Source organism: Neopsephotus bourkii, unplaced genomic scaffold, assembly GCF_033783945.1.
Source record: "Neopsephotus bourkii isolate Nb327-2 ecotype Australia unplaced genomic scaffold, CSIRO-AGI_Nbou_v1 NB_1634, whole genome shotgun sequence".
NCBI classification, from domain to species: Eukaryota; Metazoa; Chordata; class Aves; order Psittaciformes; family Psittacidae; genus Neopsephotus; species Neopsephotus bourkii.
In genome coordinates, this window is record NW_026902109.1 from 757,230 (window position 1) to 771,417 (window position 14,188).

At 39.9% G+C, this 14,188-nt stretch overlaps 1 protein-coding gene across 4 annotated transcripts in view; it reads left to right on the forward strand.

Moving 5' to 3' along the window:
• Positions 1 to 14,188, forward strand: part of PRKG1 (protein kinase cGMP-dependent 1) — a 480,301-nt gene that overhangs the window by 364,016 nt on the left and 102,097 nt on the right. For all 4 annotated transcript variants that reach the window (XM_061373836.1, XM_061373835.1, XM_061373838.1 and 1 more), the window contains exon 7: positions 568 to 662. In XM_061373836.1, the coding sequence (XP_061229820.1) occupies positions 568 to 662 (95 nt within the window). The remainder of the gene's footprint in view (positions 1 to 567; positions 663 to 14,188) is intronic.

Below are 14,188 nucleotides of genomic sequence, written 5' to 3' on the forward strand. Positions count from 1 at the left end.
TGATTTTTACTCCAGCTAGAGTTGTCCCCTACCTGAATTTGAGAAAGTAAAAAAGAGAGGAGGCATCTTTCATCCTGTAATGCTCCAAATTGTTTTGTTTCAATTACGTCTAAATGTAGTTTAATTTTGTTATTCCTTTCCGTTAAGTGAACTTAGTAACACAAGAAATGATGTGAAACAAAGCTAACAGAAGCCTATGCCATGTGTGTGTCTGATACGCACAAAATAGTTGAAATCTATTTCTGCTGCTAACTCCATACAGACAGTGACTGTGCTTGTGCAACCAACTCCATGTTTAGAGTTAAAACCCTTCAAAACTGTACAAACTGCATTTTTGCAAGAGTAGTAGGTACATTAATGGAAAATAACTTCATTTTCTTAGATGGTTGGTTGGTGATGCTGAGGGAATAGTGCGGGACTCTGAGGAATTACATGGTTCCCAGAGGAGATATAGACCACATCTTTTCCTGAGAGATCCAGGAGATGACAAATCTCTCTCTGAACAAACAGGTTTTATTTGTTAATTAAAAGTTGTGTAAATGCTGGGGGGGTTTGGCCTTTCAACAGGTGAATGTTACTCGTGAAGACTCTCCCAGTGAAGATCCGGTCTTTCTCCGTACTCTAGGGAAGGGAGATTGGTTTGGAGAAAAAGCCCTTCAAGGGTAAGTGCTCCTTATGATGTAGCTCTTACATTGTGATAATTTTTCAAGGACTTTTGCAACCCTCAGAGGCCTCTTACAATTTGGAAAGAGATTTGGAGTGGGTTTATGCTTTTGGAATCAGGAATTGTTACTTGGTGTTGCATGTTGCAAGGAGGATGCAGTTTAATGGGGAAATAAAGTCTGTTCTGCAGTCAAGTGGCCAAATGTATATCTTACTGTGTTTGTAGGCATCAGAAAATAGTTTATCTTTGTATTGTCTTTCCTGACTATTCTTTTAAAGATCAAAATGTTTGCTGTTTTGTAACTGGAGTATTTTTCATATATGGTAATATAATCATGGAATTCTTGATAGGGTCGACAGCTGAGGGCAGGACAGTAGAGGTGGGTTTTAAATTGTCTTATTGTGTATATATATGATTTTGGTGGAGGTGGGAATTGTATGCGAGTGACCTGTACTATATAAACATTTTCCTTTGAGGATGAACTAAAAGAAGCTGTAAATCCATTTTCAACAGGTGATTATTTAAGAAAAATATATTTCATTTCCATAGAGAGGAACAAGAACAGGAATAGTAAAATATGCTTTAGGCAGGAATTTGGGACACCCATTCAGCTTAATGAACAAACACTTATCCCATCCTGGATGCTTATCTGTGCATAAGAGCTGTTTGGCTTCCCTTTGATGTTGTGATCACATGTTCAATCCCTCATCAATCAGCCTTCTTCCAAATAGAAGGTGGCAGAACATTTAACGGCCAAATATGTCACTTGGCAGCCAAGAAGATGTATCCAGCACAAAACTGTAGTCTTGCACCTGCAAATCTGTACCTTATTTATAAAATAATAAGGTGGTTTTTAAATACTAAAATGGGTTGAACTATAATTTTAAATTTCCCCCAACAAATGTAAGATAGAAACACTTTCTTACTGGACCCTCGCAGAAACTAGACTCTTAGACCTGGTGTTTTTTTAAACCAGCACAAAATATATTGTGGTATCCACTCTAATAGTGAGAGTAGGCAGTAGTGTCTCCAACAAAATAATCTTTTGAAGAAGACCCATATGGAAATAAAAAGGATTTCCTGTCTTGCATCCCTCCAGTTCTAGTGACATGCAGCAACATCATGATGAGAATTTCTCATCATTTCAGATAGAGGATTTTGGCTAACTGGTTCAGACCGAGATTAATTTTCAATAAATACTTTTCTACATATATTTAAACATCCAGTACATAGTAACTTCGATCTTCCAAAATTAAATGGTAACTTAATTGAGAGTATGTTCTCAACATGCAAGGAAAGCATGATACTGAGATTTTTTGCTAGGGAGATGGCATATCTGAAGAATACCTCCAGCTTGCTAATATACTTGTAGTTCTGTATCTAGATTTAAATTGGGTAGTGTGGAAAATATTGTTACATATAGCACCCAGAAGCTCCGTAAATTGCTAATAAATAAGTATCTTTCAGGACTGCGTAAGACATCACTGTTCAGCACCTTAGGAAACATTTAGGATGTTCCTACTACTGTAAAATACAGTTCTGGCTGAAAACTCAAGATAAAATTGAATTTTCAGTGTATTTCTGTTTCATCTTTGGCTAATTTCCCCAAACGTTCCTAGGACTTGCTTAGCAGTACTTAATTGCATGCTATTAAATCATATTGTGATTTCATATGTTTAGGATATAATAAAAACTAAAAGACATTTCTTCTTGACAATATAAAATAATAGTTGTAGCATCCGTTGTGTTGTGCCACACAGCAGGACAGATAACAAATACCTTCTAATCCCTCACAGCAATATGTGTGCTGACATAAACACTGGGTGATAATATACATTATTCTTTTTTTTTGCTCACACACCAGATGGCATGTATTATTTCACAGTATCCCATTACACCCTGGCAGTAACAAAACAAGTCATGAAATGATCAGCCACATCTTGCAGTAATACTTTTAACCTTCCTGGCTAATTGGTGCCAAGATAGCAGATGCATAATTTACAGTGGACTCACAGTCAGGTTTGTTTGGTGACGCTTTCTTAATGGGAAAGAAAACATTTTATAAAACCTTATAATAATTACTTCCATCAACAGAGAAATAACAGTTCATTCAAATAAGCAAAGGAAAATTACTCAGTGCAACTTTGTGGCCCATGTACAAAAACTAGCTCATAATTACGGTGTGCTGCTTTGGTAGCATCGCACAGATGAATGCTTGCACAAGAGCATTTGTTTGGACCATGACACATCCTCTTCCAGAGATTTTGGTTTTGGAGCATCCATCCATCCATCCATCCATCCATCCATCCATCCATCCATCCATCTATCCATCTATCCATCCATCCATCCATCTCACTGGATGCAAAACATGGTTTAGTCTGTAGACAGTCTTACAGAGAATGATGGGAAAAGAGGACATAAAAGCAATTTTTTAGGAATATAGGAAACGATCTTCCTCCCTCAGAAATTGTTTTCCATAAGCCAATTCAAAAGAGGAACAATTTGAGCCATTGCCTCCTTACTGTTACCTTGTATATTGCATCATATATTGCATTTAGATGGACATGTTGTTTTTGGTGCTGTGAATTTCATCTGGTTTTGAGATCCAGGAGATCCAGACTGTGAGACAAAAGAGTACTGGCACATGGCAGAGGGCTGATGTTTTGGAGAGGTGGTAATGGAGCCCACCTGGGTGAGCAGGAAAGGGATTTTGAAATAGCTGGGATTTTCTGGTGAATGCATTGGCTTTTAAAAAAGGGGATGCTTAATTACTTGGTAGCTTCAAGTCTCCTGGGTAGTGACAAGAGAGGAACAAATTGTGAGAGTAGGCCAGGTTGAAGCTGAGAAATGGTTTGCCTGACCTCCAGAATATATATAATTTCATGTATTTATATATAAGTATAAATTCTAGGGTTGCGTTGTACTGAAGAAAGTTATGGAAATACAAATGCCACACTTTGATTTCAAGTTACACAAATACATGAAATGGTTTTTGCAAAGATATTTTACACATAGTAAGATGAAAATGGCAGATTGTTGTAAGGCTGTTTTACTGTATTTTTAGACTTTGGGAGGAGCATTTTTAATGCAGTTACCAGAAGAGGCAGCTGCTTCAGTGTGGCTGAGGTGGACAAAAACAGGGTTATGGAAACACAGTTTTATTTTGAAAACAGCTTTGTTTTCTCATTTGGCCGTATGAGCTGTCTTTGAAAATAATGAAATTACTTGGTTTTCACTTGGAGTTTTTCATCTTCAGTTGTGTTGTTTATAAATCCACATGGGTGTGTATTTGTGATGTAATTAAGCCAAAGCAAAATCCATATTCACTTGACTGTGAACAAAACCATAGCAAGGTGACAGCCAGTTTGAGAAGATGAGGGAGTCTTGGTGACTGGTATAAATTATTTTAGGACACAGTGTATGAAAAAGGGAAGCCTGCCTGGCTCCAGGGTCATGGTGTGTTGTCTTGTGGATGAGACTGCTATCAAAATGTGTTTGTGGTGCATAGGGTGAAGAAGAAATTGTGGTATTTGGATTGTGCTCTGCAACGGGGACAATTATAGTGGTATTTGAGCTACTATAACAAATTCATATATATATATCTATTTTGCTGTCTTCACAATGATTTGAAAATGGTTATGGTAGTACCTATCTCTCATGGGACACAACACATCTTCCTATCAAGAAAATTTGTACTATCTCCTATTTATATCTCCACGTCTGGAGGCTTCTGTGTAGTTATTGTCCCAGAGTTACAGAAGCTGTCTCTTCTGTAACTCCCAAAAACTCCTGGGGTATGTTTTCTGTGCTGATAATTCACAGAACCAGTGGAACACTATATAGCTGTGTGGGTATGAGTGTTAAATGACATAAACTGCTCTACCCCTTTCCATCAGTTCCGTAGCCCGATCATAGAAGGCCACCAGATTGGTCAGGCAGGATTTCCCCTTAGTGAAGCCAAGCTGGCTGTCACCAAGCACCTTGTTGTTTTTTCATGTGCCTTAGCATGCCTTCCAGGAGAATCTGCTCCAAGATTTTGCCAGGCACAGAGGTGAGACTGACTGGTCTGTAATTCCCTGGCTCATCCATTTTCCCCTTCTTGAAAATGGGGGTTATATTTCCCTTTTTCCAGTTGTCGGGAACTTCACCTGACTGCCATGATTTTTCAAATATGATGGCCAGCGGCTTAGCAGCTTCATTCGCCAGCTCCTTCAGGACCCGTGGATGGATTTCATCAGGACCCGTGGATTTGTGCACATTCAGATTTTTAAGATGGTCTCAAACCAGATCCTCTCCTACAGTGGGCCCAAGGTCTTCATTCTCATAGTCCCTGCATCTGCCTTCCAAGACTTGGGTGGTGTGGTCAGAGCCTTTGCCAGTGAAGATTGAGGCAAAGAACCTCAGCCTTCTCCAAATTCTCCCAGTTATAGCCAGTTCTCCTGATAGCTTCTGAAGAGGGCCCACATTGTCCCTAGTCTGTCTTTTATTTGCAATGTACCTGTAGAATCCCTTCCTGTTATCTTTCACATGCCTAGCTAAGTTTAATTCTAATTGGGCCTCAGCTTTCCTAACCTGGTCCCTAGCTTCTCGGACAACATCCCAGGCCACTTGTCCTTGCTTCCACCTTTTATAAGCCTCTTTTTTCCCTCTAAGTTTCCTCAGCAGCTCCTTATCCATCCAAGGAGGTCTCCTGGCCCTCCTACTGCACTTCCTTCTAGTTGGGATGCAACACTCCTGTGAGTGATGAGTAGGTGATCCTTGAATATCAACCAAGAGTTTTGGGCCCCCTTCCCTCTAGGGCTGTATCCCATGGAACCTTACTAAGCAGGTTCCTGAAGAGGCCAAAGTCTGCTCTCTTGAAGTCTAGGGCAGTGAGCTTGCTGCATTCTCTTCTCACTGTCCTGAGAATCTCAAATTCGACCATGTCATGGTCACTGCAACCAAGGCTGCTCTGGAGTGCCACATTTCCAATGAGCCCTTCCCTGTTGGTGAGCACAAGGTCAAGCATGGCACCTCTCCTTGTTGGCTCCTCTATTACTTGCAGAAGGAAATTGTCTTCCACACAATCGAGGAACCTCCTGGATTGCTTGTGCCGGGCTGTACCGTCATTCCAACAGATGTCAGGGTGGTTGAAGTCCCCCATAAGGACAATGGCCTGCAAGCGTGAGGCTGTTCCTATCTGTAGAATGCTTCATCCACAGATTCCTCTTGGTCAGGCAGTCTGTAACAGATCCTCACAGTAATGTCTCCCATCGCTGTTCTTCCTTTAACCCTGACCCACAAGCTCTCGGCTAACTGCTCACCTGTCCCCAGACAGAGCTCGATACTCTCCAGCCTGTCCATAACATAAAGGGCAACTCCCCCCTCTGTGCCTGTCAGGTCTGTCTTTTCTAAAGAGCCTGTAACCTTCCATTCCAACACTCCAGTCACAGGAGCCATCCCACCATGTTTCTGTGATGCCTGTTATATCATACCCCTGTAGATGTGCACACATCTCTAATTCCTCTTGTAAAAAAAGACCCTTTTAACTTTGTCTGGTAGGAGGGGGAAGCTGGGAAGCACTTTTTATCAGCTGTTGCTAAATAATGGGTCTTTTTTTAAGTGCAGGGTGTTTTGTAGCCCTTCTCCTGCCCTGCACCTGCAATACTGTGTACATAGCTCATGGACCAATGATGCGACTCATGACCTCCAAGGACCAGATGCAATTATTCCATCCATTACATAAGCTGGCTTTTACACTTATTGCAAGTGCTGGGTGATTATAAAAGGTATTTCCGCTATTACAGTGTATTTTCTATCTTTTCCTCCCAGGTAGAACCCTGCCCATAAAATCAGGTGAGACGTGGGAAGTGGGAAAAAGGGTTGATGGCTGATGGATTTTAACCCATTGCCCAGAAATGCAAGGAATACCAGAAGCTTTTAGAATGTTTAGAAAAGCTGTTGGCAACCCCCTGAAATAAAACCCTTCTGGAGGCTTTGAAGGATAGGAGCTCAGAAGGCCAGACAGCTGGAAACAAGGAGGCAAAGTGACATTGAGATGGTATAACCATATGTTTCCCCATGGGGTTGGATTTCTTCCTGCAGCCATCTGGCCCTTCCTTGTGTTAGGAGTGGTGATCAGGTGAACCTTCAGTCAGAGTGATCTCCTAAGGGATCACCATAGCAGTAATTACACTCTGCTAAAATGTTTCCCTATCCTTTCCAGGCTGGCTTCTGGTGTCTGAGTCTTAAGCCCTGGTCTTAAAGCCCTTAGATAGGGCATCACTCTAGCACAGATGGAGATGTTTTATGATACTGCTGTTGCAAAGTAAATTATGAAATCTTCATCAGGACCTTTGCAATTTGTTTAATTGCATTATTGTAAGCACATATTGATTGCTGCTGTAGCTGTTTTGCTGTCTCCGAATACACAATTTTCGCCCTTTATTTCTTCATAAAACATAAGCCAGTGTTATGATGGCTTGTGCAGACGCTTGTGGCAAGTGTCTTCATCAGGTTACCAAAAGCTCTTGATGATCTAAGAAGTTCCCTGGCAGGGAAGAGGCTCTCAATTAAGGGACTTGTACAAAGTATTTTAAAATGAGCTAGCAGATTGACCCTAGTTGGCGTGCTTAAACACACAGAAGTGTAGTTATGCCATCGCCACCTAGCAAAAAAAAATATCTATTTTTAGACCTGTGTGAAGTTCAACCACCCTCTATGTAAAAAATGAGAAAGAACCCAGAGGGACGGAGCAAGATGAATTGACTGTCAGCATCCTATCTGGGAGTGCTGTCTTGTGACCACCAAAATCAAGGTTGTCTTAAGTTTTTCCAACAGGAATGACTTGATATTTTTGACTCTTCTTGTCTTAAATAAGAATACACAGTAGGTCACACCAGGTGAAACCAAAGGTCCATCTAGCTTGGCATCCTATCTTTTACAGGAACCAGAATCAATTGCTGAAGAATGCCCTGAACCAGAGCTGGTGGTTTTAATAATTAATAACTTGGTGGGGTGTCAAATTACCTTCCAAACATGTGCAAGTGGTTTTAAAATCCACAAATTTCTATGGCTATTAGCTTCACGGTTTAAGTGTGCAAGATGAGAAGAAATGCTGATTTTATTGTGGGGGTTGTTTTGGGTGGGCATCTGCTCCTCTTATGAGATACCTCCAAGTTCTCAGATGTGCAGTGGACTTCTTGATTTGCAGAGCTCAAGAGTCTGTTCTCTGAGACTATAGGTGTGGCAAGAACAGATTAAATGTGAAGACAAATAATAATTTTTCTTTACTGTGTTTACAGTTTCTAGCATCTTAAATGACTTGGTAAGATCTCCTGAGTGCAGCTCTACTTTTTCTTCAACAGGAACGACACTTTTTACATAAAGGTATTTGGAATTAGAGTTAACCAACTGCAGCATCTTTCTGCACTTTGACAAACAGCTCTTCAGTCAATAGTTTGAGTGGTTTTTATAGTATCTGTGCTCATGCTACAGGAAGCTGATAACATCTTAGTCAACGAGGTGTTGGTGAACCTTCCCGAAAAGCTATGCAGCTTTTCAGATTTGCTCCACATGGCAAGTTACACAAGAACTGCTCTTCCAGGTTAGAATAAGCAAAGGGCTTCTTTAGACCCAAAGTAATACAGCAAAGACATCAATTGCAAAAAAAAAAAAAAAAAAAAAAAAAAAGAACAAACAGCTACAAAAGCTCTTCCAATGTCTGTGTTTAAATGATAACTTAAAAAGCTGAAGTAGGACTGGAGTTAAGCAGTGAGATAATGAACTGGGGGGTGGGGAGGGGTTCAGCCGCTTGATTTTCCCCATTGTTAAATATTTTCTAAATTTCTTGACTTTCAGGGCAGTTGACTTGGAAATGAGATGCAGCTTTATTTTATAACAGTGCTGAACAAAAGCCATTTCAGTCAAGCAACAGTAAACACCACATTCAGAAGGAAAACCAAATGTTTATGTACTTAAGCAAGATCAGTGAACACCAGAATTTGAGTCTTTTGTGCCTTATCAAGTCGCCTGCCTCATGCTGTATTTTGAGCGGCCACTTTGCATTTCACAAGCCTGTTTACATAAAATACATAATAATGAAAATACATCAGTTACTGAAGAAATATAGGCAGTCGTATTAATAGAAGGCTGGTGCAAAAATACCGTTTTTACTTATTGCCTGAGAGAAAAAGAAAACAAATATCTGGCTTTTTATTTACTCTGCCAAACAAAAGGCTTATTTTGGGGAAAACAGCGATTAAGCAGTAAATTCAAAATTTTACTATTATTTTAACTAAAACTCCAGAAATAAAGTTGCTCCAATTTCTACAGGGAAGTTATGCTCAGAGCCAGCTTCATGACTCAAATGTAGTTAATAAATAATCAGATTGTTTTGAGTCTTAAAGATAACAATTGTTAGTTTATAAAATCACAGCTTATTAATATGTTTGGCTTTTTTACAACTGAATCATAGCCTGGGATCTAAAACTGTGTGTTTGCTTTCCTTTGAGGGTGCAGTCCTATAGAGCAAGCACAATATTCCTGCATCTGAGTTTAAAATACATATAAAATTGGGCAACAGGATTGTGCCAGATGGAGGATAGCAGAATTACTGAGGGTTTATAGTTACAAATGTATTTGCTTACACTTACTGCAGTGAATGTCTCTGAGAATTTTTCTCGTGTCTTTTTGCCTCAGCATCATTTCAGAGCTTGAAAGAAACCCTATTGCTAAAATAAGTAATGCATGGGAAATACCACAGGGGTATTGTATTGTTGCTTTTTTATTAGAGATAGCAATGCTGCCAGAGCACTATTCACGTTAAACTATATGTTCTTATTATAAAGTCTTTTAAATAGCAGAATTTGGACGATGTATCTTCTTATATGAAATGGGATGAGCTAAATTGGTTAGTGATAGAAATTATTTTAGAGGTCAGATCTTGGTAGTTCTTGCTTACTTGAAAAAGTATAATCCTGAAATCACAGTTTGTTTTTCTTATTTGGAGGATGTGAAATAGCCTGGAAAGCAATTTTTGCAGACAATACCTCTACTATGCAAAAGAAAAAGCAATAGAAAATCACCACCACCCACCCCCAAGGAAACAGAAAACAACAACAGCAACAAAAAACAGTCAAACCCACCTAATTTTTGTCCTGCATCTACTTGTAGTAGTTTGGGTTTTTTTATGTTCTTAAGCAATAAGACCTTTATGTCAACGTGTTACTGTCAACAATAAATGTTGGTGATTGAAACAAAACATTTTATCCTAAAATTTCAAAATTATGATGTTTTTGTCAAAATGCTAAAATGCTGTTTTATGACATTTTTAATTAGAAAAAAAAATTCCAAAATTCAAAATATATGTGTTTATAGGGAGATGAGAAAATATCCCTTTAGAAGACCTCCTGAGGAAATCAGACATTTTCTTGAGAAAATGCTTCCATCAAAATGCTCCTGATAGCTCTGTTAAGTTTTATAAGCATTAAATGGAACTGAAAAATACAGCAACGAATTGTAATTCTCTTGAATTCCTTAAACAAAAAGAAATAACTAAAGATGCCTACTGGGGATGCAGAGGCAGAAGTACAAATTACTGACGGGGATACTGCATGCAAACTCACAGCCTGCCAGCTGCTTTGTGTAACTACCCAGGATGCAGACAAGAAAATTCGTGTAAGCTAACCCTCACAGCAAGTTTATAACAGTATGCAATCACAGGGGAAAAAAAGAGCAAAAAATGCTCACATTTACACAGTTATGTATGCACTTTAGCATACAACTTTGAATGTCATCACATCTAATGGCATTATAAAAACATGCCTGCTTAGGGCATCTCCTCGGTTGGCTGCTTTAATTTATAGACAAGCTTACTACAACATAACGTGTTGTGGCTCCTCTTCAAATCTCTTTTATATCGGGATGTATTTGGTATTGTGTGTCAGACTTGTAACTCCATATAAAATAACTATCACTTATAAATTTTTCATGCATAAAAATTGAAGGTGTTTTTTCTTCAGGGATGCATAGTAGCCTGGTATTGGAATGCAGTGCCCAGTTATGTGTTGATGATTATAAGGCACCATCATAATGTAAAATAGTTAATATTAAGCCTTATGATTTAAAAATAGTAGAACATTCCTTTTAGAATCATATTAAAACAATTCAACCTCTGAAAAGATAGAATAGTGCATTTTCATGGCTTTCATTTTTTGTGCTAATTTAAAAACAAGGGGTAAGCCATTTAAATTAGCTATGATTTTGACACATGATGTAGTCATAATATAGTAAATGAGGCCCCCATTCTTGGAAAAATAGGCTGGTGCAAGTATGATGGAGAGGGACACTTCATAAGGGACTGTAGCAATAGGACAAGTGGTAATGGGTTTAAACTTAAACAGGGGAAGTTATCAAGTTAGATATAAGGAAGAAGTTGTTTACTGCAAGGTTGGTGTGGCACTGGAATGGATTGCCCAGGGACGTTGTGAATGCTCCATCCCTGGCGATGTTCAAGGCCAGGTTGGACAGAGCCTTGGGTGAGATGGTTTAGTGTTAGGTGTCCCTGCCCATGGCAGGAGCATTGGAACTAGATGATCTTAAGGTCCTTTCCAACCCTAACTATTCTATGATTTTGTGACTCTGTAAGTTTGCATTTAGCACACATTTTTAACATTGTGTAGCAACACTAAAACCAGATAAGTTAGCAGTTAAGGAAAGTTGGATGGATTGTGTAGTTCTGCAACACCATGAAATAGAATCCTAGAACCATAGAATGGTTTGGGTTGGAAAGGACCTTAAAAATCATATAGTTCCAATTCCCCTACCATGGGCAGGGACACCTTCCACTAGACCAGGTGCTCAAAGCCCTGTCCAGCCTGGCCCTGAACACTGCCAGGGATGGGGCAGCCACAGCTTCTCTGGGCAACCTGGTCCAGTGCCTCACAACCCTCAGAGTGATGAACTTCCTTGAAGAAAGGAAAATTTTAGGAAATTCTTGTTATTTATTCCAGGTAGATGACATCAGGCGCTCTGCAGTTATCCACCAATGCCTTAGCCCCATCATAAAAGGCCACCATATTTCTCAGGCACAATTTGCCCTTAGTGAAACCCTGCTGATGTCACAAATCACCTCCTTATTTTCCACGTTTTCAGGAGGATCTGCTCCATGATCTTGCCAGGCACCAAGGTGACGCTGACCAGCTTATAGCACCCCAGGTCTTCCTTTTTTGCCTTTTTTATAAATGGGGGGTATGTTTTCTGTTTTCCAGTCAGTGGGAACATCACTGTACTGCCACAGCCTCTCAGTTATGATGGATAATGGCCTGGCCACTTCATCTGCTAGGTCTCTCAGGATCCACAGTTGCATCTTACCAGATATCACGTTTTTGTGCACCTTCAGGTTCCTTGGTTTCAAACCTGATCTTTTTGGTGGACTTGGCAGTCCTGGGGTAAAGGTTGGACTTGATGATTTTAAAGGTCTTTTCCAAGCTAGCTGGTTCTGTGATTCTCCTACATAGGGCAGTTCTTCATTCTTCCAGTCCCTGCTTTTGCCTTCTACAACTTGGACAGTGTAGCTGGAGCACTTAATAATTGATATCCTTTCTAATTTCTAAACTTCTTTTGCACAGCTGCATATCACACTCAACTTTGCCCAGTGGTCAGTGGTTTATAGGTTCACAGAAACACCATGACCCTTCAAGGGGTGATTCATCCTATTCTGAAACTCCTTTGCTGTCTGTGCCTTCCAGTGCTGCCTGGGACTTGCAGACTGCTGGGATGGATGAAATCCCGGCATCATGGAGGGCAGCTGAATCCCACTTGGAGGCACTGACTGTATTTCCTTTGGGATTAAAAAAGAAAAAACCTCTGGGTGGCTGCACAGAATTAAGTGTTACCAGTGGGAATCCTAGTGATGGACATTATTCAGATAATTTTATTCTCCAGATTATATGTTACAGCTGTCCAACCATTAAGTAACATAGTTAACTGTCATAGAGAAGCTCAAAATTAAGGATGAAATATTTATAGGACTGGAGCTGTCTATTTGTCCATATGAATGCCTATTTAATTCTATTTTGTTAGGAACTCTACAGTATTAAATGACCATTTTAAGATCACCCTTTTCAAGTAATGCTAATTTAATTCGAAAAGAAGATATCAAAAGAGTCGTGTCCTCTTTTATGGCATTTAATTTAAGAATCTGATTGAGCCCAGTGTCCAATTTGGGTTTTGTTTTGGTTTCTTTTTTGCTTGGTTGTTTTGTCTGAGAAACGTGCTTGGTGATGGGCTGAAGTCTCTATGGCAGAGCTGGAACATCATTTGTACCCAAGAAGATTCACAGTTGCATTTCAAAAGCCTAGAGCAAAGAACCTGAGGCCCTCATGCGAAGCTACAGCTTGTCCCCTGAGCCACAGACTGCTTCAAGAAGCATGTCTGCAATTACTTTCCACAACCTAGAATCTTGCTTCCAATGCTGTCCCAAGCTGGTCAATAAACTGCAGAAAGAAATCATAACTGCATAGGCATTTAATAATAACTGACTGGGGTAATTGCCTTTGTGTAGCTCATGGTGTGTCACCCTGAAACATGAATTGGCATTGACACCTGCAAAGCACCACTCAAAAAGAAATGTCATCCTGGTAGCAATGCAGAGATAAGCCTGATTGTTTTTTTCCATCTACCTTTTTAGCTGGCTTTTATCTTTTTTCATGGCTTTGTTACAGAATGCAAAGCTTTTCACTTTGAGTGGGTCTGCCAGGGAGAGTAAATAAGTGCTGGATGCAGTAGCAGTGGGAGTTATGCTTGTGTGTCCTGCAAACTGGTGATAACAAATTAATTCGTAATCCAGGTATGAGCACAGCATGAGAAACTTTGCCTGGGCTGGCAACTTGGTAATCTCTCCAGAGACATGAGGTATGATGCCTACCCTTTGTGAAGATGGCTATTATGTCAGGCCACATGCACGTCAGGGCTGGGTGATGTGTGCGGGATCTCTAGACCAAGTCTGCTTTTCTCCTTCTCACCTTGCCTACCTAAGTACAAGGAGTTTCATAGGTGTTATACTGTTCATATACTATCTATATTTCCATTCCTTGACAGTCATCAGTCTACCAGACCCTTGCTTTGAATTCAGTTATTATTAACGCCAATTTTGAACCTTAGAACAGATCTATTCCCCATTTCAGGATTTGGCAGAAGGGCTGTTTATGCTGGCAATGGCAAATGGAGCTCTGATGGCTCCATTTTCAGTTATAGCTTCTGAACATATAAGTTACATTGACTGTTGATGTAAATGATACAGTTGAACTTTGGAGTACTCAACACGTTAAATAAAATATGTGTTGTCCCATCCTGTCCCCATGGACTGTTGCTGGGGCTCTGAAAGGGGAGCTGGAGCCAGCTTCAACTCTGGGATCTTGGAGACATCTAGGCTAGCTGGAAATACCACCCGGAAATATTGCCAGTTTTAACATTTAAAAATAAATAGATTGTGTTATCCCTAAACAAAGTGAGGTCTTATTTTAGGCAAAGTTGCAATCTGAG